Source organism: Ctenopharyngodon idella, chromosome 3 (genome assembly GCF_019924925.1).
Source record: "Ctenopharyngodon idella isolate HZGC_01 chromosome 3, HZGC01, whole genome shotgun sequence".
Taxonomy (NCBI): domain Eukaryota; kingdom Metazoa; phylum Chordata; class Actinopteri; order Cypriniformes; family Xenocyprididae; genus Ctenopharyngodon; species Ctenopharyngodon idella.
The window spans coordinates 49,934,348-49,959,005 of NC_067222.1; the positions used below are offsets into that span (position 1 = coordinate 49,934,348).

At 39.4% G+C, this 24,658-nt stretch overlaps 1 protein-coding gene across 3 annotated transcripts in view; it reads right to left on the reverse strand.

The window, feature by feature from the left end:
• Positions 1-2,357: 2,357 nt before the first annotated feature.
• The window catches only part of LOC127508826 (gastrula zinc finger protein XlCGF57.1-like), a 102,308-nt gene continuing 80,007 nt past the window's right edge, over positions 2,358-24,658 (reverse strand). The window contains exons 1-3 of one of the 3 annotated variants that reach the window (XM_051887202.1): positions 12,050-12,153; positions 11,312-11,432; positions 2,358-9,118 (exon numbers count right to left, since the gene is read on the reverse strand). In XM_051887202.1, coding sequence (XP_051743162.1) covers positions 7,986-9,118; positions 11,312-11,432 — 1,254 coding nt within the window. In that variant the 5' untranslated portion in view covers positions 12,050-12,153 and the 3' untranslated portion in view covers positions 2,358-7,985. Of the gene's footprint in view, positions 9,119-11,311; positions 11,433-12,049; positions 12,154-24,658 lie in introns of those variants that run through there. The other 2 variants (XM_051887203.1, XM_051887204.1) reach the window with 2 other exon arrangements.

Sequence of the window (24,658 nt, forward strand, 5' to 3'; positions counted from 1 at the left end):
TTCAGAGCTGTCGGATTTACTTAATTTTCCCCGAAATACATAAAAGTATGTGGCCGGTGAGCTGGGAGAAGAATAGAGTAAACTTTGTTTCATACACAATGTGTATCTGATATGAATAAAACACTTCGTCAAATTATATAATTGAAAGGGTTATTATTGCAGCTTCTATAGACATCAGTGTATTGAATTTGAATTTAACAAACTATAAATGTATTTTTTATATAGCCTAGTACTTCATTCATATGTGTATTTAAATGTCTGAAACCTAAAATAAACCTGATGTGGGGTTGAAAACACTAAATATAGTTGTGATATATGACAAGCGCTGAGCGCGTCTGTCTCTGGATCAGCGCCAAAGCACATTTGAATTAAGCAGTGAATCTTTGCATTTTATTCTTTGTTATTATCCTAATTGAACACTGGGTGTATTACAACTTCAGAATTATATTCGTATAGACTGTCAGCAGTGATAAGGTATAGCTAAGAGTAGTCCAGACCAACCTTACAAATGAATGACTTACAGAAGGTATACTTAATAAAGAACTTTTTGGGAAACACGTATTAACATTAAGGTACAGCTTAAGGTATAATGTAAGAACGACGTAGAGTTAAGAAGGTTTCGGGAAATCCAGCCCAGTTTTATTCTTGAGTAAATATTGCTTTTAATTTTGTAACTTGAGACTATTTATAATAGCTTATAATTAACTTTTATACCTCTGTGTGTATATTTGAGTGTAAATGCCTTTTCTATGTTAGTCTTGTATAGAAGGTTTGCTCTAACAATGAAGGCTATTTGTAACTGTATTTTGTAAATATTAAAGCAATATTAACTGAATGTGATGTGTGATTATTTTGTAAACAGGCGTGTCTTTTAGTATGAGATTTTTAAAACAAGTAGAAAATATGTTAATTGTATAGAGTTGTTTCACCCAAATGAAGTCGTCAACAACAACGTTGGGTAAGCAAACCAATTAGATCAATTTTATGTTGAATACGTTTTGATCTATAACATCGTTTCGACATTTGGTAAGCAAACCAATTAGATCGATTTTATGTTGAATATGTATTGATTCTACGTCGTTTCAACCACCTGAAAATCAACATCGTTTCAACGTTAGGTAAGCAAACCAATTGTGTTGATTTTCCGTTAGATTTGAATGGAGTGTCTGACGTTGATTCAACATTACCCCGATGAGCAAACTGATGCTGGATCAACGTCGTTTCAGTGTCACGAGAAACATCGTTTCTAGGTTGATTCTATGTCAGTTTGCTATCTGGGACTGTACAGTAAGAATATTGTTTCCCATAACCTGGAAACGAACATTTCTTAGGCGTGGGCGTTTGTTAGAGAAGTAAGAAATAGAATTTAGCTAACTGTCTAGCGAAGCCAAACCGTGTTGGTCTTTGTTTACATCCTTGATGCAATCAAAAAATAGCAACAGAAACTATACATTTAAAAGACATGTACAAACAATAAAACATACTTATAGTCTGGGGCCCATAAACAGCAGCTTCTACTTTTAAATTGGGAACTGCTTCATCTTTCAGTAATAGCCTTTGTGAAAATCCATTGAACTTGTGTAGATTCTGGAAGCTGTCTTCCATGGAATGTGCAGCACAGACAGTTAAACTAGAATTATAATTGTCAGGAACAGAATTAAACATACATTTTAACCATTGTTCCCGAAGTCCAGCGTCCTTAGGAAGGCCAAGCACAGAAGAATTGGGGCAATTGGGGTGAAAATAACATCATTTTTGACAGCATGGCAACAACTTTCTACTACAACCACTATTCCGTAATGCCTCGTTCACTTTGTTGCGTGTTCCCGGGGGCAGGGTTTATGTTAATTGAAAGGTTTATGATGCCACCAATCCGGGAAGAAGCTCGTTGTAGTCCAAACTGTTCTTAATTTTAGGCATTAAACTGCCATAATTTTAAGAGACAATGGGTGTTTTCACACCTATGGATTGTTTGTTTTGTTCTGAAACAGGGACTAAATTTGTTACAATGTTGCATTTTTTTCTTGGTTCATTGGCCAGTTACATAGGCAAACGCCCTGCTAGAAACACAAAAAGCCATAAAACCCCCACGGAGGAATTTCCCCCTCGGAAATTCCACCTTTCTCATTGGTCAGGTCAACCCTAAGAGGTGTGACTTCTCCCAGAACTTAAAAAGAGACACACAGCTCTGTCTCCCCCTCTTGCTCCCGACTGATTTTCTGTAGCTCCTGGCTGCTCTGTGGCATCTCCGGCTAGGGCCGGAGGCCTCACAGGCCTCGACCTGCACCCCGGCTATGTGCTTACCTAGAAGAGAGAGAACCTTTTTCCTACTACAAGAGTCAAATTAACCACACAAGTTTGTCATTATTTTCTTTATTCAACGCAGGAGAAATCGATTCCAACTTCAGCACCATCGGACCGAACTCTCAGGACTTTCTACTGCAACAGTATATTCGGACGTTCTTCATACAGCTGAGGCATAATGCAAGTTTGTACTATATACTAAATATCTGCTAGTTAGTTAAAGTTGTGAACCCCTTTGTTAACAAAGAAGTTTGTGGTGAGAAACTCATGAAGGGCTTTTGCACCGAATAGTTCTAGGAACTAACCACTAGGATAGTTCTCCGGGAACTAATTTCTCCCCCGGGCTATGTCCCTGGTTGTATGCACACTGGGAATAGGAACTGTGAAGCGGCCAACAGCGGCATCTTTAAGCGCAGCATTTACAAACAATAAAAACCGGTAAATGGAGGATGCCGTGATCAGAGCTGTGTTTGTTGTGTGACGTGGGAATGTAAACACATAATCTACACGACTGAAAGAGCAAAAAGTTTGGCTAAGAGACAAAATCTCCTATGACAACAGGTAAATTCCATTTTCGCTGTTTTCCATTTGTATGAAGTAAATATGTTTACATGACTTTTTAAAAATGCCAGGTGCCAGTGTTTGACCAATCAACGTACACTTACGTCACTGATAGTTTCTATAGAAGTGTCTGTGGACATGAAAAATACCATTTCTTAGAATTAATTAAAGGTGCAATATGTAAGATTTTCTGTCTGCTAGAGGTCGCTAGAGGCCTATTCAAAACAAAGGCATAGCTTGATGACGCCAAGTTTGAGCGTGGAATCTTGGGACATGTCTTCACATCACAACCACTGGAAATAATCGGGATAGGACTCGAGAAGAAATCTGTCACGATCACCAGTGAGAGTGCCCGTCATTGCCATCAGAGGGCACTCCACCCTGGAGTATCACTGTCAGAGACTCAATTTCCCATAATCCTCTGCCTAGACTGATCAACCATGATTGCTTACACCTGTGTCTCATCACCTCATTATCCTTTAAGCCATTGTTTTCCGGTGTCTTTGATTTTGGTTTTTGCTTCATCTCTGGATTTCCCTGTTCTTGCCTGAGCCCTGGACTCTATCTTTTTTTGGACTGCCCACTCTGTGTTTTGACCTTTTTGCCTGTCTTTGGTTTATGATTTTGGATTACCCTTCAATAAATACCCTGCATTTGGATCCTCCGCCATTCGTGTCTTGGAGCAGTCATTACAGAAGACCTAGCCCGCTATCGATCCAGCAGAAGAAATCCTATTCCTGCGTCAAGGTACCAGTACCATCAAAAATTACACTACTCAGTTCTGTGCTCTGGTTAATTGCGTAAATTGGAAGGATGCTGTTTTGAAGGACTTTTGTCGTCATGGATTAAGCGAACCAATAAGATCACTCATGCCAAGTGGGGTAAATGACCTGACTTTAGTACAGTTTATGGACAATGCTCTGCTGTTGGCTGGTTCCTCCTTCACTGTTGGGGAGGTCGAGGAAGACTCTTCTCCTAAACATTTTTTGGGGGGAGGCACCAAACACCAAGCTCCAATGGCCAAGGAGCTTGGCTCATCTTGGTCACCAGCATGTCCGGATTTAATGATTGCCAGTCCTGTGTTTTCGGTACCCTGCTGTCTTGTGGTTACCCCACCAGAGCCTGTTTACAATACGCCTGAGCCCTTGGCCAAGATGGCTGCCACGCCTGAGCCCACAGATATTGCAGCGCTGGCCATTATGGCCACAGCCATTTGGTGTGTGTGGGCTTTGCACACATCGGCTCCAGTGCCTGATCCAGCCCATGAATTCACTCCTGACCCTGCTTCAACCTTTGAGTCCAATCCAGAGTCCACCTCAGTCCATGAGTCCACACCAGAGTTTTCTGCAGTCCCAGAACCCAGCCTCGTGACCTATGAACTTCTTGTCTGCACTGATGCTACCATGGATATCGTCCGTGTTCCCTGTCTGCCTTGATACGACCACAGAGGTCGTCCCTGAGTTCCCTTTCTGCCCTGATACGACCACGGAGGTTGTCCCTGAGTTTCCTGTCGGCCTCGACATGACCGCAGAGGTCGTACCAGAACTGTCTGTCTGCCTCAACACAACCAGAGAGGACATTTCCAGTCAGAGCCCTGGAGGGCTTTTCTGAGCTCCCTGCCTGTCCTCTTATGGCACTTGTGTCCAAGACTAACCTCTCTGAGCTCTATGTTTCAGATTCAACTGATCAGCTATGGCGGTCTCCAGTTTTACCAGATCTTTACCATTGGTGGTCGTCTGCTCCACCGTGGAGGCCTTCAAGCCAGTCAACGCTGCTGCTGTGGTGGTCATCTGCTGCGCTGTGGGGGTCTTCAAGCCTGTCTGCGCTTCTGTGCTGGTCGTCTGCTCCGCCGTGGGGGTCTTCAAGCCCATCTGTGCTGCTGTAGTGGTCGTCTGCTACACCGTGGGGGTCTTCAAGCCCGTCTGTCCAGCCTTCTCTGCCCTGGCCGTCTGTCCAGCCTTCTCTGCCCTGGCCGTCTGTCCAGCCTTCTCCGCCCTGGCCGTCTGTCCAGCCTTCTCCGCCCTGGCCGTCTGCCCTGCCTCAGTCTCCAGGCCGCCTTCCTCTCCACGGACCTGGCCCTCCATCCTGCCCCTGGTCTGCCTCCGCTCCTCCTCCTACCTGAACTTTCTTATTAGGAGCATCTGGAAGCCGCTCCTTAGGAGGGGGGCTATGTCACAATCACCAGTGAGAGTGCCCGTCATTGCCATCAGAGGGCACTCCACCCTGGACTATCACTGTCAAAGACTCAATTTCCCATAATCCTCTGCCTAGACTTATCAACCATGATTGCTTACACCTGTGTCTCATCACCTCATTATCATTGTGTTTCTGTCTATTTAAACCTGGTTCATTCAGTCACTCATCGCTAGGTCTTGCTTTACTGTTTTCACTGCACCTCTAAGCCATTGTTTCTTGTTTTCCTGTGTCTTTAATTTTGGTTCTTGCCTGAGTTCTAGACTCTATCTTTGTTTGGACTGCCCACTCTGTGTTTGACCTTTTTGCCTGTCTTTGGTTTATGATTGTGGATTACCCTTCAAAAAATACACTGCATTTGGATCCTCCGCCATTCGTGTCTTGGAGCAGTCATTACAAAATCATGTTCATGGATGCAATTAATAACGTTACTGTAGTATGAAGCAGAGTAGGACTGAGTGTTGTGGGAGCTGAACAAGGCCTCTGGAGCGATTGTGCAACACATGCCGCGAGCAGCGGAACTTTTATTATACCACAGTCACTGGCGCCGCTTCCGCTTTTCCGGTCATATTAGATACATTTGAGTTTGAAAATGATGTTATAACGTTACTCTGTGTGTTCGCCCGGTGGCTGCTGTGAGACACTTGTTGCACACTGCAGGAAGCTAGATCGATTTTAGAATATCATTCTAAATGCTAGATGGCTTGTGTTGATAAATGGCATGGAATTAATATTAAAATGTATTGTATGATAGAGAAAATTCTGTATTACTGTTACTAAAAATGACAAAATAGTGTTTTTCTCTGAGGCATACAATAAGAGTAAACGTGTTGAGCTATATAACAACAATTAGTTTTCTGTCTATAAATGTAACCAAACAGTTGGTCCCTTGTCTATTAAAACATATAATAAATTAAAGCGTCTTTGGTTTTTTCCATGGTTTCTACAAAATAAAACCGGAAACCGGGGGTAACGCAGGTATGACGCAATTGACAGGCACCTCCTCATACGTCCCGGAGCCTTGGTTAAAATTGCAATTTTCTCACAATTTACAAATAGTTGGAAACATTTGGGATATTGTAAGTACTATATATTGTAAAATATATAACTATTACAAGTGAGGCTCCCGCATCTCCTTCCTCGCACCACTGGAGGGAGCCATCACCCGAATATTGACTTGTTTTCCATTCGGACCTCATTTCCCATAGGCCCTCATTCCTGGGACTGATTGCAAGCACCTGCACCACATGACACACACACACTTCATAAGCAGCTCACATGTTGCAAAGTCTTTATTTGCCTCGGTGATCATTTCTGAGCGTTTTCATTGTGGACTGTTATACCTGTGTTTGATTTGGACTGTTTCTCGTACCGGATTCTCTGTTGCCTGCCCTGACCTTTGCCTGTTCCTGGATTTTGTATGTTTGTTGCCTGCCCTGATCTGTGCCTGTCTTTGGACTTTGTTTGTTTGCCTCCTGCCCTGACCATTGCCTGTCCCTGTTTCTGCCTCGTCCTTGCCATTGTTATGAATTTAACTTCAATAAAACTGCAGCTGGATTCTCACTCCGTTGATTCATCATTACAATAACACTGTCCTAGTGGTTTTTGGATATTTTACTGCAAAATTCTTACATATTGCACCTTTAATAATAATGAGTGTTCACGGGATGAACTGATATTGATTGATTGTAATGTTAATGTAACTACATCAAGTAAATCTGATTAACTGATTCAAATATTCATAATTAATCATAATAAGTTATGTATAATTATTAATATTTCCCTTTTGAGCTAACTCGCTACACTGGGTCCAAGATCATCTCGGGGGACTGCAGGAGATGGGAGATAAGGGGACCTCGTAAGGATTAAAACCATGCTGCTCACTGGAACACGCCTATGGGTTTTAGAGACACTAACTCACAGCAGAATGGCATTCATGCCTATACGGTGGCGGTGAGTATACTACCTCGGGCTAGTTATAATCAAGCATGTGGTTGGTTCTAACCCAATTGCCATGTGCTGGTAGTATGGGAGATAGGCTTCCTTTGCATGACTGCCTTCCATATTCTTCAAAAAGCTTACGCTGTACGTCCTATGCCTTCCCTATTCAACTTACGGAACTGACGCGATGCCAGTTCCATTTTTTCCGTAATATGAATACGGAAGGCAGTCTGGCAGAAGCAACATATTTTACTTCATAACTTATTAAATATGGATATTTCTTATTACACAAACGCATCGTTTCACTTCAGAAGGCCTTTATTAACTCTCCAGAGCCATGTGGAATATGTTTATGATGGATGGATGTGGATTGAGACACTTTCTTCAGCTCATACTCGTTTGTTAATGCATACTGCCATTATAAAGCTAGGATGCGTCAGGATATTTATTAATATTTCTCCGATTATCTTCATCAGAAAGAAGAAAGTCATATACACCTAGGATGGGTTGAGGGTGAGTAAAGCTTGGGCTAATTTTCTTTTGAAAGTGAACTAATTCTTTAAAGCTGCAATCCATCACTTTTGGCGCTCCAGCAGTTAATAAACAGAATGGCATGTGTCTTGTGGAGGAACACTGTATCCGTTTATGTCTATGGTGGTTTACGCCGTTACTGTGCTTACTCCGCAGTGGTTCCTACCAGACCTGTCTAAAATAGTCTGAATATAAACACTTATTATAAGTATACCATAATGATTCAGGTTTAGACAAAATCACAGTTTGGAAAATGGATTCATGTTGTACATTCTCATTATATAATTTTTGTAAATTCTGAACACAAAAAAAAAAGGTACAGACAGCAGCTTTAAGTACAGTTAAAATCTGATACTCCAAGACTTTTACTCAAGTTGTATTAGAATTGGTGACTTGAAACTTGTAATGGAGTAATTTTTGCTGAAAGGTATCTGTATTTTTATTCAAGAATGTTTTCAGGTACTCTTTACACCTCTGCTCTTTCCACAGTGACGACTTCTAAAAGAGTTCTCTTTCGAGTGAATCCTCATGTGGACCTTAAGGTTACCTTTAAATCTGAAACTCTTTCCACACTGACCACATATGAATGGCTTCTCTCCAGTGTGAATATTCATGTGTTCCCTAAGGCTTAGTTCCCGTGTGAAGCCATTCCCACACAGAGTGCAGCTGTAAGGCTTTTCTCTAGTGTGAGTTCTCATGTGGGCTATAAGGTTTCCTTTTTGATTGAAACTCTGTCCACACTGTTGACAGGTATAAGGCTTTTCTCCAGTGTGAATTCTCATGTGGACTTCAAGTTTTCCTTTTCCACTGAAACCCTGTCCACACTGTTGGCAGGCAAATGGGCTCTCTCCAGTGTGAATTTTCATGTGGGCTGTAAGGTTTCCCTTCTCATTGTAACTCTTTCCACACTGTTGGCAGGTATACGGCTTTTCTCCAGTGTGAATTCTTATGTGGATTTCAAGCTTTCCTTTTCCACTGAAACTCTTTCCACACTGTTGGCAGGCGAATGGGCTCTCTCCAGTGTGAGTTCTCATGTGGACTTTAAGGCTTCCTTTTTGACTGAAACTCTGTCCACATTGTTGGCAGGTATAAGGCTTTTCTCCAGTGTGAATTCTCATGTGGACTTCAAGGCTTCCTTTATGTGTGAAACTCTTTCCACACTGTTGGCAGGTGTAAGCCTTCTCTTGAGTGTGAATTCTCATGTGGACTATAAGGTTTCCTTTATGTCTAAAACTCTTTCCACATTGCTGGCAGGTGAAAGGTTTCTCTCCAGTGTGAATTCTCATGTGGACTATAAGGTTTCCTTTTACAGTAAAACTCTTTCCACACTGTTGGCAGGTGTAAGGCTTTTCTCCAGTGTGAACTCTCAAGTGGATTTGAAGGTTTCTATGTTGATCAAAATTCATTCCACACTGTTGGCAGGTGAAATAACTTTTAGTTCCTGTCTTTTGAGCTCTTTTTTGTGAGGAAGTCTTTTTAGCCTGTGTTGATCTTTCCCCAGTCATGAAATTGTGATGTTTATCATAATGTTTTTTCTCTTCTTCCCTTTCATAAAGTTCATGACTCGCCTCTTTCAGTGCCATTAGGTCTAGGGCAAAAATAGACATAAAACAATTTGAACATTTAATGCATCAAAACCAACAACATGAATGCTCTTTACCAGGGGTGTCCAAACTCGGTCCTGGCGGGCCATTATCCTGCAAAGTTTAACTCCAACTTGCCTCCACACAACTAACTGGAAGTTTCTAGTATGCCTAGTAGACCTTGATTAGCTGGTTCAGGTGTGTTTAACTGGGGTTGGAACTAAACTCTGCAGGATGGTGGCCCTCCAGGAGTAGGATTGGACATCCCTGCTCTATACTCTATCATATCCTATGGATCAAGGACGGGCAGCTTTGGTCCTGGAGGGCCACTGTCTTGCAGGGTTAAGTTTTATCCATAATAAAATACACCTAACTGTAATTTTCAAGCAAACTATGCAGAATAGTGTCCCTCCATGACTAGACCATCCCGTCTATAGATCTTATCCCTGGTCCAAAGGGACCCACCACTGCACATTTTATATGTCTCCTTTATTTATCACATCTGGTTAAGATCATCAGCTTGTTAGAAGAGAGCTGACACTGATGGAGGAATTTGCAGCTTTAATCGCAAACTACACTGAAAAAAATTATAAACGCAACACTTTTGTTTTTGCCCCCATTTTTCATGAGCTGAACTCAAAGATCTAAGTCTTTTTCTATGTACACAAAAGGCCTATTTCTCTCAAATATTGTTCACAAATCTGTCTAAATCTGTGTTAGTGAGCACTTCTCCTATGCCGAGATAATCCATCCACCTCAGGTGTGGCATATCAAGATGCTGATTAGACAGTTTTCAATTTCTTCTTTCTGATGAACATAATCAAAGAAATATTAATAAATATCCTGATGCATCTGGGCTTTATAATGGCAGTGGAAGGCAGTCATTGAGTATGAGCTGAAGAAAAAGCTTCCATCCACATCCATCCATCATAAATATGTGCTCCACATGACTCCAGGGGGTTTTCTGAAGTGAAGCGTTTGTGTAAAAAAATCCATATTTAAACAAGTTATGAAGTCAAATATCAAGTTTCCGCCAAACCGCCTTCCGTATTCAACGTAGTAAAACTCTTGCAGTTCAAAAAACTTACGCTACGTCCTACCCCTTCCCTATTCAACTTACGGAAAAAGTGTAACTGACGCGATGCCAGTTTACACTTTCTTCGTAACTTGAATACGGAAGGCGGTCTGGCGGAAGCGTCAGGATATTTATTAACATTTCTTCGATTCTGTTCATCAGGAACAAGAAAGTCATATACACCTAGGATTAGCTTGATGGTGAGTAAAGCTTGGACTAATTTTCATTTGAAAGTGAACTAATCCTTTAAGGAACTTTGCAAGTATGTGTCTGAAGTGAAGCAGAAGAAATTTTAGCCAGCGGTGCAGAGTAGACATGACCTGGGAGGATCATATATGAGCTAATCTCAGTATAAAAATCCACCTGTTCCTAAAGATCCGAGATACGAGACAATTTTAGACATTTATACATTATTTTCGGCAAAATGGTTGAAAGATCATAGATGCAATCAATTGCTCTAATGTTTAATGGTACTGTATTTTAAAGTGACGCAGTTACACATTATTACATGTACTTACTATAATAATGAGTTAATAATCCTTAATTACAACCCTAAACCAAACCCTAACCCTAGCTCTATAGTAAATAAATGTAATTATATTACTCAGTACTTTGAGTAATTGCAATGTAACTGTCATCTAAAAATAAAGTGTAAAGGCCAGAACACACCAAGCCGACACTGACGAACTAGTGGTGACGAAAGCAGACTGCGGGGTTTGCTCACGTCGGCAGCGTCTGTTTCCAAAGTTGCCCTGACACTTCCCCTGCTGACTTTCCTCCATATGACACACACACATGAAATGGTTATTGATATAGGGGCTATATTCAAAATGTTTAAATTATGATTTATTTATTGCTTGATTTAATGTTCAATTACTGTTATTTATGTTCAGGAATGTTAAAATGTTAGTACAGCACTTTTGAGCATGAATAGAAAAAATCTTACTTTTCCATTGTTCTCTATTCAGAAGAAGATATTGGGTTTAATGTTGTAGAAAATAATTGTTTTGTTTTGGCTACTTCTGTAATATTCTCTGTAAGATTATACTTCTGTATATTCTCTATTTCTGTAGAGCTGGACATTTTAATAATGATCAAATTCAGCTTTGAGAATAAAACTAACCTGTTTGTTCCTCAGTATCTTCATGTTTCACTCTGAATGTTTCTTCAATCTTTATGTCTTCACTCTCCTCTTTAATAAACTCCATCTTTATGTCTTCAATTTCCTCTTTAATAAGCACCATCTTTAAGAAGAGAATGAACAGAGTTAATGGTCTTCAGTGACCTGGTTAGACAAAAAAAAAAAAAAAACACTCAAAACTAACGCTGCAAATTAATAAACACTTCATATTTAGGCATTTATGATCCACATTTGGAATTTAATGAGTTAGAGATTATATGTAAATGATTACACTTTGATGAAAACTTGAGCAGTTTGTTTGTGAAAGTTGTCTTCACACGTTAGTGTTTGTTGTTGTCGTTCATGTTCACTGTTTGAGCAGCACGTGTCGTGATTCACTGAATCATTTCTCAAAGTATTTGATTCAGTTGACTCGGAGTTGAAAAGTTCAGTTTCTCCATCATTACTCGCCAGAGACTGAACTCGTGTTCATGATAAACTGATTTATGATATATAGAGAGAAATGAGACGCAGGTTTACTGTTTCTCATCAGTGGATGAGCTTTACTCACACAAATATCCTTCATTACAGTTAGATAAAGCATTAAAATGTTACATTAAATAGTAAATAAACTCATTTCACATCGCTTGTAAAAATAAAAAAAAATAATAATAATAAAAAACCTATTAAAACCTTGAACTGTTTCTATCGATTTAAACAGATTAAATTCTTAAAACAAACCTTTCTTCAGCAGAATCACAACAGATGCAGGAGCGCGGCGCAGTCTTATGACGTCATGTCTTCAATGCAAAATAAAAGTCCTGTTCACACACAGCATTGACCTACAATCACAGAAGTACATAGAAATCTATTTTTATATAATCTTTATAATCTTTTTTATTAAAATTAAAACAGTGATAAATATGATACACACATTAATTAAAAAGGTTGTATGACTTAATAAAGCAGAGTTCATTCATGTTTCCAAATTAAAACATTTAAAGTTGGTGTGTTTTACCAATATAAAAAATGTGGACAAGTTTATTTGAGTCTAAACATATGTATAAAATATGTAAAAATGTATCTTTCAAGAATCAGTATAAAAATGAGAGAAGCAATGTTCTTAAAAGAGACTTTTGGTTCTCTTATGTGCTTTTATGTGGTTGTCAAGTTTGTTGTTTAGAGAAAATCAAAAAGGAAGAAAAAATAAATAATCACCAAATATCTATATTTCATAGGTGTGTGCATTTACTGAGAATTTGGAAAGTGTCAATTAAAATGAATACGGAAGCAATGGCCTGTTTTCAGAAGAATAACAGGAAGAAGAAAAATCAGTGAATAAAATGCTAGTGTGACCTTTGTAAAAACATACAAGAAAACACATTGTGTTGTTTATGAAGCTGTCTGACAGCGCTCTACCAATGACTATGAATTATGAACTGACATCACAAACGTAATATTTAAGAAGAATGTGTAAGCTAGTATTGTTTACACTCCATAAATCCTCCTTTGTGTTGCTATTTTAGAATTAAATTTTTTCAAATAAATTAAAAAATTACTGTTCATTGCCTGTATCTGCTAACTCTATAAGCAGCAATGGAAAATACAATAAATAAAATTGCAAACCCATTTTGTTGTAAATGTAAATGAAATCTAGTTAATTATTTCATATTTAAGTTTTAGTTTTTTTCTATTGCTAACATACTTTTGTCCAATCTGTAGTCACATTTTCAAAACTCTAAACACATTTAGCAGAACATCCGTCTGTTGTGGCCATACCATTAACACAATTCATGTCGTTTTCACACAAAATGCAGTCAATTAACACATTTCTTAAATGCTTAAATTTTCTTTTCATATAAGCTTACCTCATACCAAAATCATGGATCTTTCTCATCTTATTTGCAAATGCTTAAACACAGCAAGCCAGAAATGAAGACCCAATGTTCCAATCTTTAAATATAGTATAAAACCTATACTTCTGCAACAACAGCAGCTCAAAAGTATTGAAAAAATATATCAAACAAATACTGAAACAATTTATAAGCATTTTTAATTAGCAGATCACTGAAATATTGAGAAATAGCAGATTCCAGTCTCAGTTGGAGGTGTAGTCAGGTGTTGAATTTCTTTCCATTACATGGACATACAGTAAAATAGGACTCTTTGAATCAGATTTGTTCAGTGTGGATGAAGAACAACACAGAGGAGCAAAATAAATAAATAAATAAATAATGTCTGGGTAAGGGAGAGGAATAGATGAAGGAGGAAAGGAGAAGTTGGATCAGGACAAGGGAGAAGAAGAGGAATGGGAGAGGAGGAAGAATGTGTGCTGGACTGTGCATCTTAGTTTTTTTTTCACTTACACATGTGGAACCTATGAAAGTTTATTTCTGCCATGAATAGAAAATAAAAAAAGGTATTTTTTGGGTAATTATGTCTTTTTATCTCACAATTCTGACTTTTTTCACTCAATTCCTATAGTTTATATATCGCTATTCTGAGGGAAAAAAAGTCAGAATTGTGAGATGTAAACTCACAATTGCAAAATTAAAAAAAAAATAGAGTTGTGAGATCAAAAATTCACAATTACCTTTTATACTTTTTTATTCTGTGGCGGAAAAAAAGCTTCCATAATAACCAAAGACCATGTATGTTGGATTTGTTGTTGATCAATGGCAGCAATTTCATGTTTTCATTTCAGTAAAAGCTTCATGTAAAGCTTTTACTACAACGATTCCACTGCCACTGTTCCATATATGCAGAATATGTGGTCTGCACAGGGCACTAGCTACCAAGGGGACACCATCCCACCCTCTATGGGAGCAACATCAACACCCTGTCCCACCCCCAGAAAGAGATTTCAACCAAGGGGCCAACTGAAGTCCTGCATAGGGGACACATTTGACCAGTAGCTGCCCTGAGCAATTCTGTTACTTTCTTCTTCTCTTTTTCTACTGTACATTCTATAAAATAATGACTCACTTCTGTTGCCAAGAATGAACGCATTCAACACTCAACCAAAAATGTAGAATGGCTTACATGTAAGCTTTCTACTATTACTGCAGTAAAAGGAAACTAAATTATAAAAAACTATGGATTTCATATTTTCTGCAGGTAGAACTGAAACATGACAAGTAACGCAGTTTTCATAATGCCATCAACTGTTAGTATTTTGACAGTCATTGTGCTTTGATTGACTATATGTTCATGTTGGATAGAAAACTAGTGCTATGTTTTGACAGAACGACTCGATTCTGAATCAGGTTTGCTGTGTTTTGATAGAGTTAGTATATGTTGAAAAAGGTTTTACCATTTTGAAATGTAGAGTTTGTGTTTATTTAACAAAATATGGTTTGGGGCAGAAAATTAACTATTTGGCTAATTGTGTGATGTAGGTGTGTTGCTGTGTTAAGAGTTTAGAAAAAGTACTTTAAGTATTGGTAAACGCTTAGCGTTTAGCAATTGAAAAAAACTGTAAGTAGTAAATTACCTCAGAAACTTTCATTACTTTACTAACTAATGGAAGAGGCTAGTCAGCCGTTATATCTGCTAACTGTGAGTTTTCATCTGTAACCTGTTGATCATCGTTCAATGATTTGATTTGGGCTTTCTGCATGACGTACTGATATATATATATATATATATATGTGTGTGTGTGTGTGTGTGTGTGTGTCGTAGCATCAGTGAAGTGTTATCATTCAGCAATTGATGAGTTTTGAGGGACTAAATCTATTGATTTTCTCCACCCAGTTGAACTGCTAACATTAACTTACTGTTATTTTACTGTTATTGTGGGTCATTATCAGCACAAGAGCATTAAAGATGCCTTAGAATTGACATTTTACAAGTTGGAAAATAAGTCTCTGGTGTCCCCAGAATTCATCTGTGAAGTTTCAGCTCAAAGCTCAGGATGTCAGTGGCTCAGTTTGATGCTTTGCTACTGGCACAATCTGTCTTTATATTCTGTCTCTTTGTATTCTGCACTTTGTTTGTCATTCAGTGCTGCTGCTTTGTGCCGTAGACGACGTGGATCAACTAGTCAGATGGCATTCGTGATATTGGCGTTCGCTTGTATGGTGGCTCTGAACTGTCAAAATGTCTCTCAAAATGCATGCCACGGATGCGAAAAACGCAGAAAATCGAACCTGATCCGAATTTTTTTTTTTATGACGGATGAAAGTTTTAGAGGCAGTGTGCAAACGTGATTGACACAACTTGCGAAAATTTCGCATGCGAATTTCGGACTCAGTGTGCAAAGGCCTTGAAGATGCGTTTATGAATTATACAGACTGCAAGTGTTTAATAATGAAAATAACGACATGACTCTGGTCTCCGTGAATACAGTAAGAAACAATGTTAACTTTAATCACATTTAACAGTACATTAGCAACATGCTAACAAAACATTTAGAAAGACAAATTTACAAATTTTATCACGATACCCTGGATCATGAACATCGATCCATCTGCCATTTTTGCTATTGTCCTTGCTTGCTTCACAATACCTGTATAACTTCTGACGACTCCGCTGTGCAGCTCCAGATGTTAATACTGGCTTGAACATGGGCTGGCATATGCAAAAGTTGGGAGCATAAATAATGATCCCAACTGTTGCATCACAGTCTGTGTTATGTTGAGATTCGCCTGTTTTTCTGTGGTCTTTTGCACGAACGAGATTTACATAAGAAGGAGGAAACAATGGTGTTTGAGACTCACTGTATGTCATGCATAACCTGATTTTGCTGAGTTCAACATGTTGCTGGGTCAACATTTTTGTTGATCCTGGAACAACATTCAAATCAACCAATCAGATTTGAGGGACAAGTTTACAGATTATGTCAAGTTTAGGCTTAAAATCATGAATTGGTGCTTCTACATTGAGATTCATTGAGTCGAGGCTGTAATGTGATTGTACAGGTGATCCAATAAGAGGTCTTATCTCCTTATATAAGAAGATCTTATGCAGTTATATGCAAGCAAAGGATTTGCAACTAAATATTAAGTCTTAGCCAACAATGTACACCCAATAGTTTCAGGAGTAGAACACCCAAAGGTGTTCTGTCGGGTTGAGGTCAGGACTCTGTGCAGGCCAGTCAAGTTCCTCCACACCAAACTTGCTCATCCATGTCTTTATGGACCTTGCTTTGTGCACTAGTGCGCAGTCATGTTGGAACAGGAAGGGCCCATCCCCAAACTGTTCCCACAAAGTTGGGAGCATGAAATTGTCCAAAATGTCTTGGTATGCTGAAGCATTAAGAGTTCCTATCACTGGAACTAAGGGGCCAAGCCCAACCCCTGAAAAACAACCCCACACCATAATCCCCCCTCCACCAAGTCCACTACAGACGTGAGTTTTTCAAGGCGGCCGTTTAGAACGTATCACTTTATTGTTTCCATGGTGACGCGTCATTGCTTGTCACGTCACACACCGCAGTGCTGTATGACTGATGATCTGCTTTTATTTCATTTTTCCTTTTTTATTCAAAATATTCACAAATGTGTTAGCTATAACATGAAATATCTGATATTCCGATTGTCAAATATGAGCAAGTGGATGTTTTGCTGTTTAAACACCTTTATAACGATCGTGTTAGTTGAGCCATATGCGCGATGGGTGCCGCCATGTTAGTTTGCGCCGCACAGAGCATCGGATCTGTTGGATTTACAACAAGTGAATTCATCCACTTCTCCCGAAATACATGAAAGTAAGTGAACCGGTGAACTGAGGAATAAAAGAGTAAACTTTAAAGTTACTTTCACAATGTGTATCTGATATGAATAAAACGTGTTGTCTAATTATAATGGAAAGGATAGTTATTGCCGCTTCTATAGACATCAGTGTGTATTTTACAAACTCTAAATATATTGTTTTGTTAGTACTCATGTGTATTTAAATGTCTGAAACCTAAAATAAACTTTATGTGGTTGAAAACACTGCATATATATGAAAAGCACTGAGCGCGTCCATCTCTGGCTCAGCGCAAGCCAAAGTGCGCACGCACATTTGAATTTGGCAGTTGATCACGTGATGCGCTGAATGTTCTAATGTTAACACTGGTGTGATTGTATGCATAAAATGGTTAAAGAAGCGATGTTGCCATCTAAAGCAGGGGTGGGGAACATTGATCCTGGAGTGCCATTATGCTGCAGAGTTTAACTCCAACCCTGAAGTAATCCTGAAGACTTTGATTAGCTTCAGGTGTGTTTAATTAGGGTTGGAGCTAAACTCTGCAGGACAATGGCCCTCCAGGATCAATGTTCCCCAGCCTTGATATAAAGACATTGAAGATACTATATCTTGTGCGTTTAGCCTTTACTCACCCAAACTTGTCAACAAGGCTCCTTTACATGAATGCGAGTGCATGAGCAGGTAGTTGCTGAATCACAGGTGTTTCATATATGAGATGAGGTCATGACTGCACCAGTGATGAGGCTGAAACCAGTACATCCAGTGCTTTGACTACTTAATTTTACTTAACATTATTTTATTTATCAACTATATTGACAAGACCTTTATGGTTTACTTATGGCGTTTTTGTGCACTTGACCTTAACTGAGACTTGTAGACTTTTGAGAGGCTGTTGTGTTGACCTTGATTTATTGCAATATTGAGGTCTTCAGTTTTTTGATTTTAGAAAATAATTATGATTTCTCATCAATCAAATCAATTGTTTCTTATTTTCACTGGCATGTCTCTCAGGTGTTGAGGGTTAGTAGATATTTGAGCCTACAATCAACATGAGTAAAATACTTCAGTACTGTTAAAATCAGATACTCTAAGACCTTTACTCAAGTTGTATTAGAATTGGTCACTTGTAACTTTTAATTGATTCATTTTTTATGTAAGGTATCTGTACTTTTATTCAAATATAGTTTCAGGTACTCTTTACACCTCTGCTCTTTCCACAGTGATGACTTCTAAAACAGTTCTCTTTCGAGTGAATCCTCATGTGGCCCTTAAGTTTACCTTCAAATCTGAAACTCTTTCCACACTGATTACATATGAATGGCTTCTCTCCAGTGTGAATGTTCATTCCTCTTTCAGTGCCATTAGGTCTAGGGCAAAAATAGACATAAAACAATTTAGACATTTAATACATAAAACCAACAACATGTATGATCTACTATGGATCAGGTCCTGGAGGGCCACTGTCTTGCAGAGTAATGTTTCATCCCTAATCAAATACATCTGTCCGTAATTTTCAAACAGTCCTGAAGGGTTACATTTTGGGTTTGGGTTAAATTTTGCAGGTGCGTTTGGATCAAGGATGGAGCTAAACTTTGTAGAATATTGTCCCTCCAGGACCAGAGTTGCCCATCCCGTCTATAGATCTTATACTCAATACACCAGTGGTTTTCAAACCTGGTCCAAATGGATCCACCACTGCACATTTTATATGTCTCCTTTATTTATCACATCTGGTTAAGATCATCAGCTTGTTAGAAGAGAGCTGACATTGATGGAGGATTCTGCAGCTTTAATTGCAAACTTCAATTCCTGTTCATCAATAAGGTGAGAACTGGATCCATTATAGACCTAAATATACTCAAATGAATTAAATGAAATGAAAATCTATTCCGTACTCCGGTGTGGTTATCGATCTCACTACATCCATACCGCGCCCGAGCATAATCCAACCGTGCCTCTTCAAGCGGGCCGGGGCACGGAACGGAGCAGTAACACTAGTCAAACGAATCAGACTTAGAGGGTCAAAAGTGCTCGGCACAGTTCGGATCACCTAGAGCGAGTACACCCTTAATTTTTTGTTTTAAGACACATTTTAATTAAAAAAAAAATGATCTTTCAAAAATCTATATTATCCAGGAAAAGTGGTTAAATCTTTCCATGAAATGGATGAGATTTTCTATCATTTATGACTCCATGCTTTCCCGCGGCATTGACGGAATTTTCCGGCAGTCCGTGTTTTCACTAGTTACTCATCTGAATAAGTACAAAACCTACAGATCAAAACACAGATGAAGAAGCAGAAACAAGTGATAAAAGCTTTGATCAAGTAGATGCAAACTAACACAATCATCAAACATTAATCAATAGGGATGCACAATACCAAGCTCATGTACTTGTACTTATACTCTTAAAAATACCCCCGATATCAAAGACCGATACCTCACGTGACGTAACTGACAGAATTTTTCGTGCACAGAGACACCGGTGGCAGCAGCAGAAACAATGTCAGCCTCAGGGGTGTGGAAATAGTTCAAAATTAATGATGACAACACACATTGCAAACTGCAAGCAAATCGCGCTGAATGACACGGACCATAAGCGCTCTCTCTCTTTCTTGCACGTGATCCCAGTTCTCTCAGACAGTGTGTGATCAGTTCTCATTGCGCCTGAATGGTCAAGTGCACAAATGTCCATAGTTGTCAAAATGTATTATGCCTTTTGAAGCTTATTGGACACATAAAAATTATTACTTTTTCCATTAGAGTAATAATAAAGAAGCAGTCCTACATTCATTAGTTTCACTGTGTTGTGTTTGGAAAACTGCCACATCACCAAAAAATAAATAAATAAAAATAAATGTATCGGGGAGTACCAGAAAAAAATATTGGTACTTGTACTAAAAAATGGTATTGTGCATCCCTATTGATCAACATAAAAATCGAAGCTTTTTAACGTTATTGAATGAAATGTTGAGCCCATGAAGAGGTGTAAGAATATATAAGGTATAAAAGTATAACCTGCAAGCTTTTGGGGGGCCACATTTTTGTTCAAAATGTTGCTATTTTTAAATGAAACAACCACATTAAAGTGTTAAAAAGATTGCATGAAAGTAGAATAAAATGTTTGTTTTTATTATTAAAAGCAGATGCTGTGTTCTTTATTTTGACATTGTATGTTCAGCTATTCATACAAAAAAAAATATTCTGGAAGTTTTGTAAAAAATCATCAAAAATGCTGGTGGTGGCTTGTAACTTAAAGAAAACACTGACAGGGAAAAAAATAATGCTTATGAGATGTGCTTTCCTCTGGACAAAACATACATTTTACAGTTATACTCTTACCTGTAAATATTAGCAAATCCTGCGAGTGTGCATTTTCTGACAACAGGCTCCGTTAAACTTCAATGAACAAACGCAAGTGGGCACATGCAGTTGAATAGGAATGAAATAAACACTAGATGTCCTGGTCCTGGAGATCTACCTTTCCTGCAGAGTTCAGCTCCAACCCTGATCAAACACACCTGAAGCAGTGAATTACTGCACGCATCTAACCCACTGGACGAGAAGTTTATACTGGACCTTTATTTTCATTAAAAGGGATTATTTCTGTTATTGTTGGCACATTTTGTAAAAGTAAGCAACTAATTTAGACTCAAAAACTGGGTGCCAGTGTGGTGAAATGTACATGCTCGGCCAGATTCACCTCCCATTCATGAATCTTCGGATGCAGAGCCACGTGGAGAGTTACAAAATTTCGATCAGGGTTGGATCTGAACTCTGCATGTATGTAGATCTCCAGGAACAGGATTGGGCATTCCTGTTCTAGATTCAACTCATCAGCTCATTATTAGAGACTTATGATCGGAAAAGGCTGCATTCAAGTTCAGATTTGTATGCCCTTCCCTCGCTAGCTTCCCTCCATCTTGTGGACTCAGATGTCTATCACTGTTTACATTGAATGAGTGCCCAGTACTGGCAGAATCTTTCTAGCTACTTTAAATGTAACTCTCTAAGCTCTCGATTGCTTGAAATCTATATGGAGCTGACTTGTAGTCTGATGCAACTTATGTTCTAGAAAATACTGTAAATACTTGATCTTGCACTTGGCCAAGACACTTTGGATGTGTGTACCTTATCCTCTTTTTTACAATGACCATGAACCACAATTGATCAGCTCCATGACCAAACATACAACCCCAAAGTGATGTAAATCTTTCTCTTTTTTTCAAGTAAATCCCACGCCATGGCAACACCAATCGAGATATCAAACATCTGTTCATAATTTAGCATAAATAAAGTCTTGGGCTACGTTCACACTGTCGGTCCAAATCCAATTTTTGTGCATATCTGATTTGATCAGATTTAGCAAGTGTGAACTTCAAAAAAAAAAAAAAAAAAAAACATGAAATGCGATTTATGAAAAAATCAGTTTCAAGCTACATTCATATGTGGTTTGAAATCCTATTCAAAAATCAAATTTCTGTAAACCCGTTTCAGTCTGACCGCTCTGATCGGATTTCACATGGTTTATGTGACTTTCTCACGCCACGTAAAAAGTACACGTCAGACGTTGTTATAGGAAACATGATTAAAGTCGCTGCAGAAACAAGGTTGTGTTGTTGCAAAGTGCAGGACAAGCAGAAAATGACAATATAACAGAGACATATTTTGAGACCGGAGGAGACGACAGCGCAGAATAAAGCCGCTCATACCAGCCTCCTACGGTTCTGCCGCTGCCTCAGAAGATGCAGGAGTCCAATGCGGCTGCAAAATGTCATGTTGTACATAAGACAACATCTGTATTGCAAACCCCTCTTGTTGTTGTTTTTGGCTTATGCCTACCAATGCAACGTCATTGCCATAGAAACCAATGCAGATATTCCAGTGGCACGAACAAACAAATCGGATCTGAACAGCTGCGATACACAGTGTGGACATCAAAAACTTTAGATCAGATTCCAATCGGATACACAAATAATCAGATTTGGACTGACAGTGTGAAAGTAGCCTTAGTCTTGTGGGAGTGGGAGCTGCCTAAATTAGAGGTGGGGGTTCACCTGAGGGGAGAAGTTTGCAATAGAGTTGTCAGGGTTCTTGCAGGTTTCTGTAAGTGAAATTTAAGACCTTTTTAAGACATTTTAAGACCGTAAAGATTGAAATTTAGGACCTACATGATGCATTACCAAAAAATATTTAAATCAAAAAAATTCTGCAAAAATCATTTTATTTCAATGAATTCGGTCATTGAAAAAGCATTAATTTAATTTACAGAAAAGCAATCACATTAGTAACCTTCCACACCCAACAACGTGCCAAATGCTCAAAACCTTAGGCCCAAAATGAAAATAGGCTAAAACAAACTTGCCCTCAAATAGAATAGATTTCATCTCATATTTATTTACATTACAAAACAGCATATTAATAGCCTAATAGAGATTGAACAGGCTACTCCAACCCATGTAGCACACACACACTCAGTCACTCTCAAGGCCGGAACACACCAAGCCGACGGTCGGCCGTCGGGCACTTTTTGTTCGTCGGCCGACTAAGTTTTCTCAGTGTGTTCCGCACCGTCGGCTGCAGTTGGTCCTTGTCATCTTTTTTTTGGCCGATTCGAAATGTTGAATCGGCGTCGGAGCTCGTCGGTCCATTGGGCCTTCTGATCATTCTGATTGGCCGTTCAGCTACTGCCACCTGCTGGTACAGAAATGCATTTCATCTTGCGCAGGCGCAGAACGGACGTGCCACTTGGCCGTCGGGTGTCGAGCATCGGTTTGGTGTGTCAGGGCAACTTTGGACACAGACACTGCCGACGTGAGCCAACCCCGCAGTCTGCTTTCGTCGCCACTAGTTTGTCGGCGTCGGCTTGGTGTGTTCCGGCCTACACACACACACACCAGATCATCCATGTTAGATAGATATACTTACCTTGGGATAATTAGTGTATCTATCTAACATGGATGGTGTGTGTGTGTGTGTGTGTGTGAGTGTGAGAGAGAGAGAGAGAGAGAGAGAGAGATAGTGAGTGAGTGTGGAAGAGATCGCTAATCTCACTGTTGCTATTAAATGAGTGGTGTTTAGTCACCGTGTGCAGTATCCAAAGCACCTCGGGTTTCGACGTGTCAGTTGATCCAAAAGTACCCCGAAGGTCATTCGATGGAGCTGCGATGATATTGCACTGGAGTTCGGAGGGACCAGGCATTGAGGAGGACGATGGCTGGGGTGAGGCACAAACTGGCTAATTGGCCGAGTCCGCTGAAGGCATTTTGCGGCTAGACTGTGTTTCTCAGCTCTGGCGTGTGACTCCAATGCCTTCACACCCAGAGTCCCTAATTGAATTTTTTTTTTTTGCAGCGAGCCTCGTACCTGGAGCTGGGTACTGCTTGTAACCAACAGCGGAAATCGCTGTGATCTAGCCATGTCTCGTTGAAAGTACACTTACCCATTTTCCACACATAGCCGAACTTTAACAAACTCTGAGGAGACGCAGACGTATTTCACGGGCAAGTGTTGCATTTATCACGGGATTTGTAGTTTTATCACTGCGTACGTACCAACACCAATATCCCCCAGAAAGAACTACAACACACCGAACCAACGTTCTGAGGGCAGCGTTCTGCTGGTTTTGTTACAATTGTAGCAAAGACTCTAGAGCTACGCTTTGTAGGCTATGACTCGACTTTTGCTGCTTTGTAATAAATTTTAGCGGCCAGCGTTTCTGGAAATGAATGAGGGTAAAACCTTTTTTAGACCTGACTAAATGAAATTTAAGACCTCGGATGAAAATCTGGCCGTTTTTAAGACGTTTTAAGGCCTTAAATTTAAAGTTCAGAATTTTAGACTTTTTAAGGCCCCGCGGGAACCCTGGTTGTCAAAAGTACCGACATCTGTACCTAGTCCATAAAGAAAACTTTTAAAAATGTGACACTTTGAGCGCTGTAGAGCGGATTCGTAAACACCTCTGATTGGCCATTGTGTTCACGGCTCATTGGATATGTCTGTGATTGGCTTCAATGATCAACGCTGTAAAAACGTGGTAAATTGTCATCAATGAGGCTCTTCACCAAGTGCTTACACAGATACACACAGGAGCGTTTGAAAGCAGATGTCTATTACGGACCAGTCCACTGATAGATGCCTGCTTTCAAACGCTCCTGCTTTCAAATTCAAACACTTCTGTGTGCTTTTAAACACTGCCATGCGTTGATCATTGTAGCCAATCACAGGCATATCAGATGAGCATGTGAACACAATGGCCAATGAGAGGTGTTTATGAATCTGCTCAACAGTGCTCAAAGTGTCAGATTTCAGCACCGACATGGTACCAAAGCATGTACTTTTGTCAACTCTTGTTTGCAAGTATGTGTCTGAAGTGAAGCAGAGATTTATCCAGTGGCGGAGAGTAGATATGACCTGGAGGATCATATATGAGCTAATCTCAGTATAAAAATCCACCTGTAACTAAAGGTCCTCTTGTACGGGACAAGTGAATTTTTGAGTAGGTAAAAGAGAATTGTACTTGCCTGACCGGGTCACTGAACAAGTAGCTTGATTAAATGATAATAACAAAAAATAAATATATTTCCAAGCAGCGATTAACAGAGCCAAGCACAACAGAAGCAAAATGAAGAGCAAAACACACATGGAGCATCAACACCAA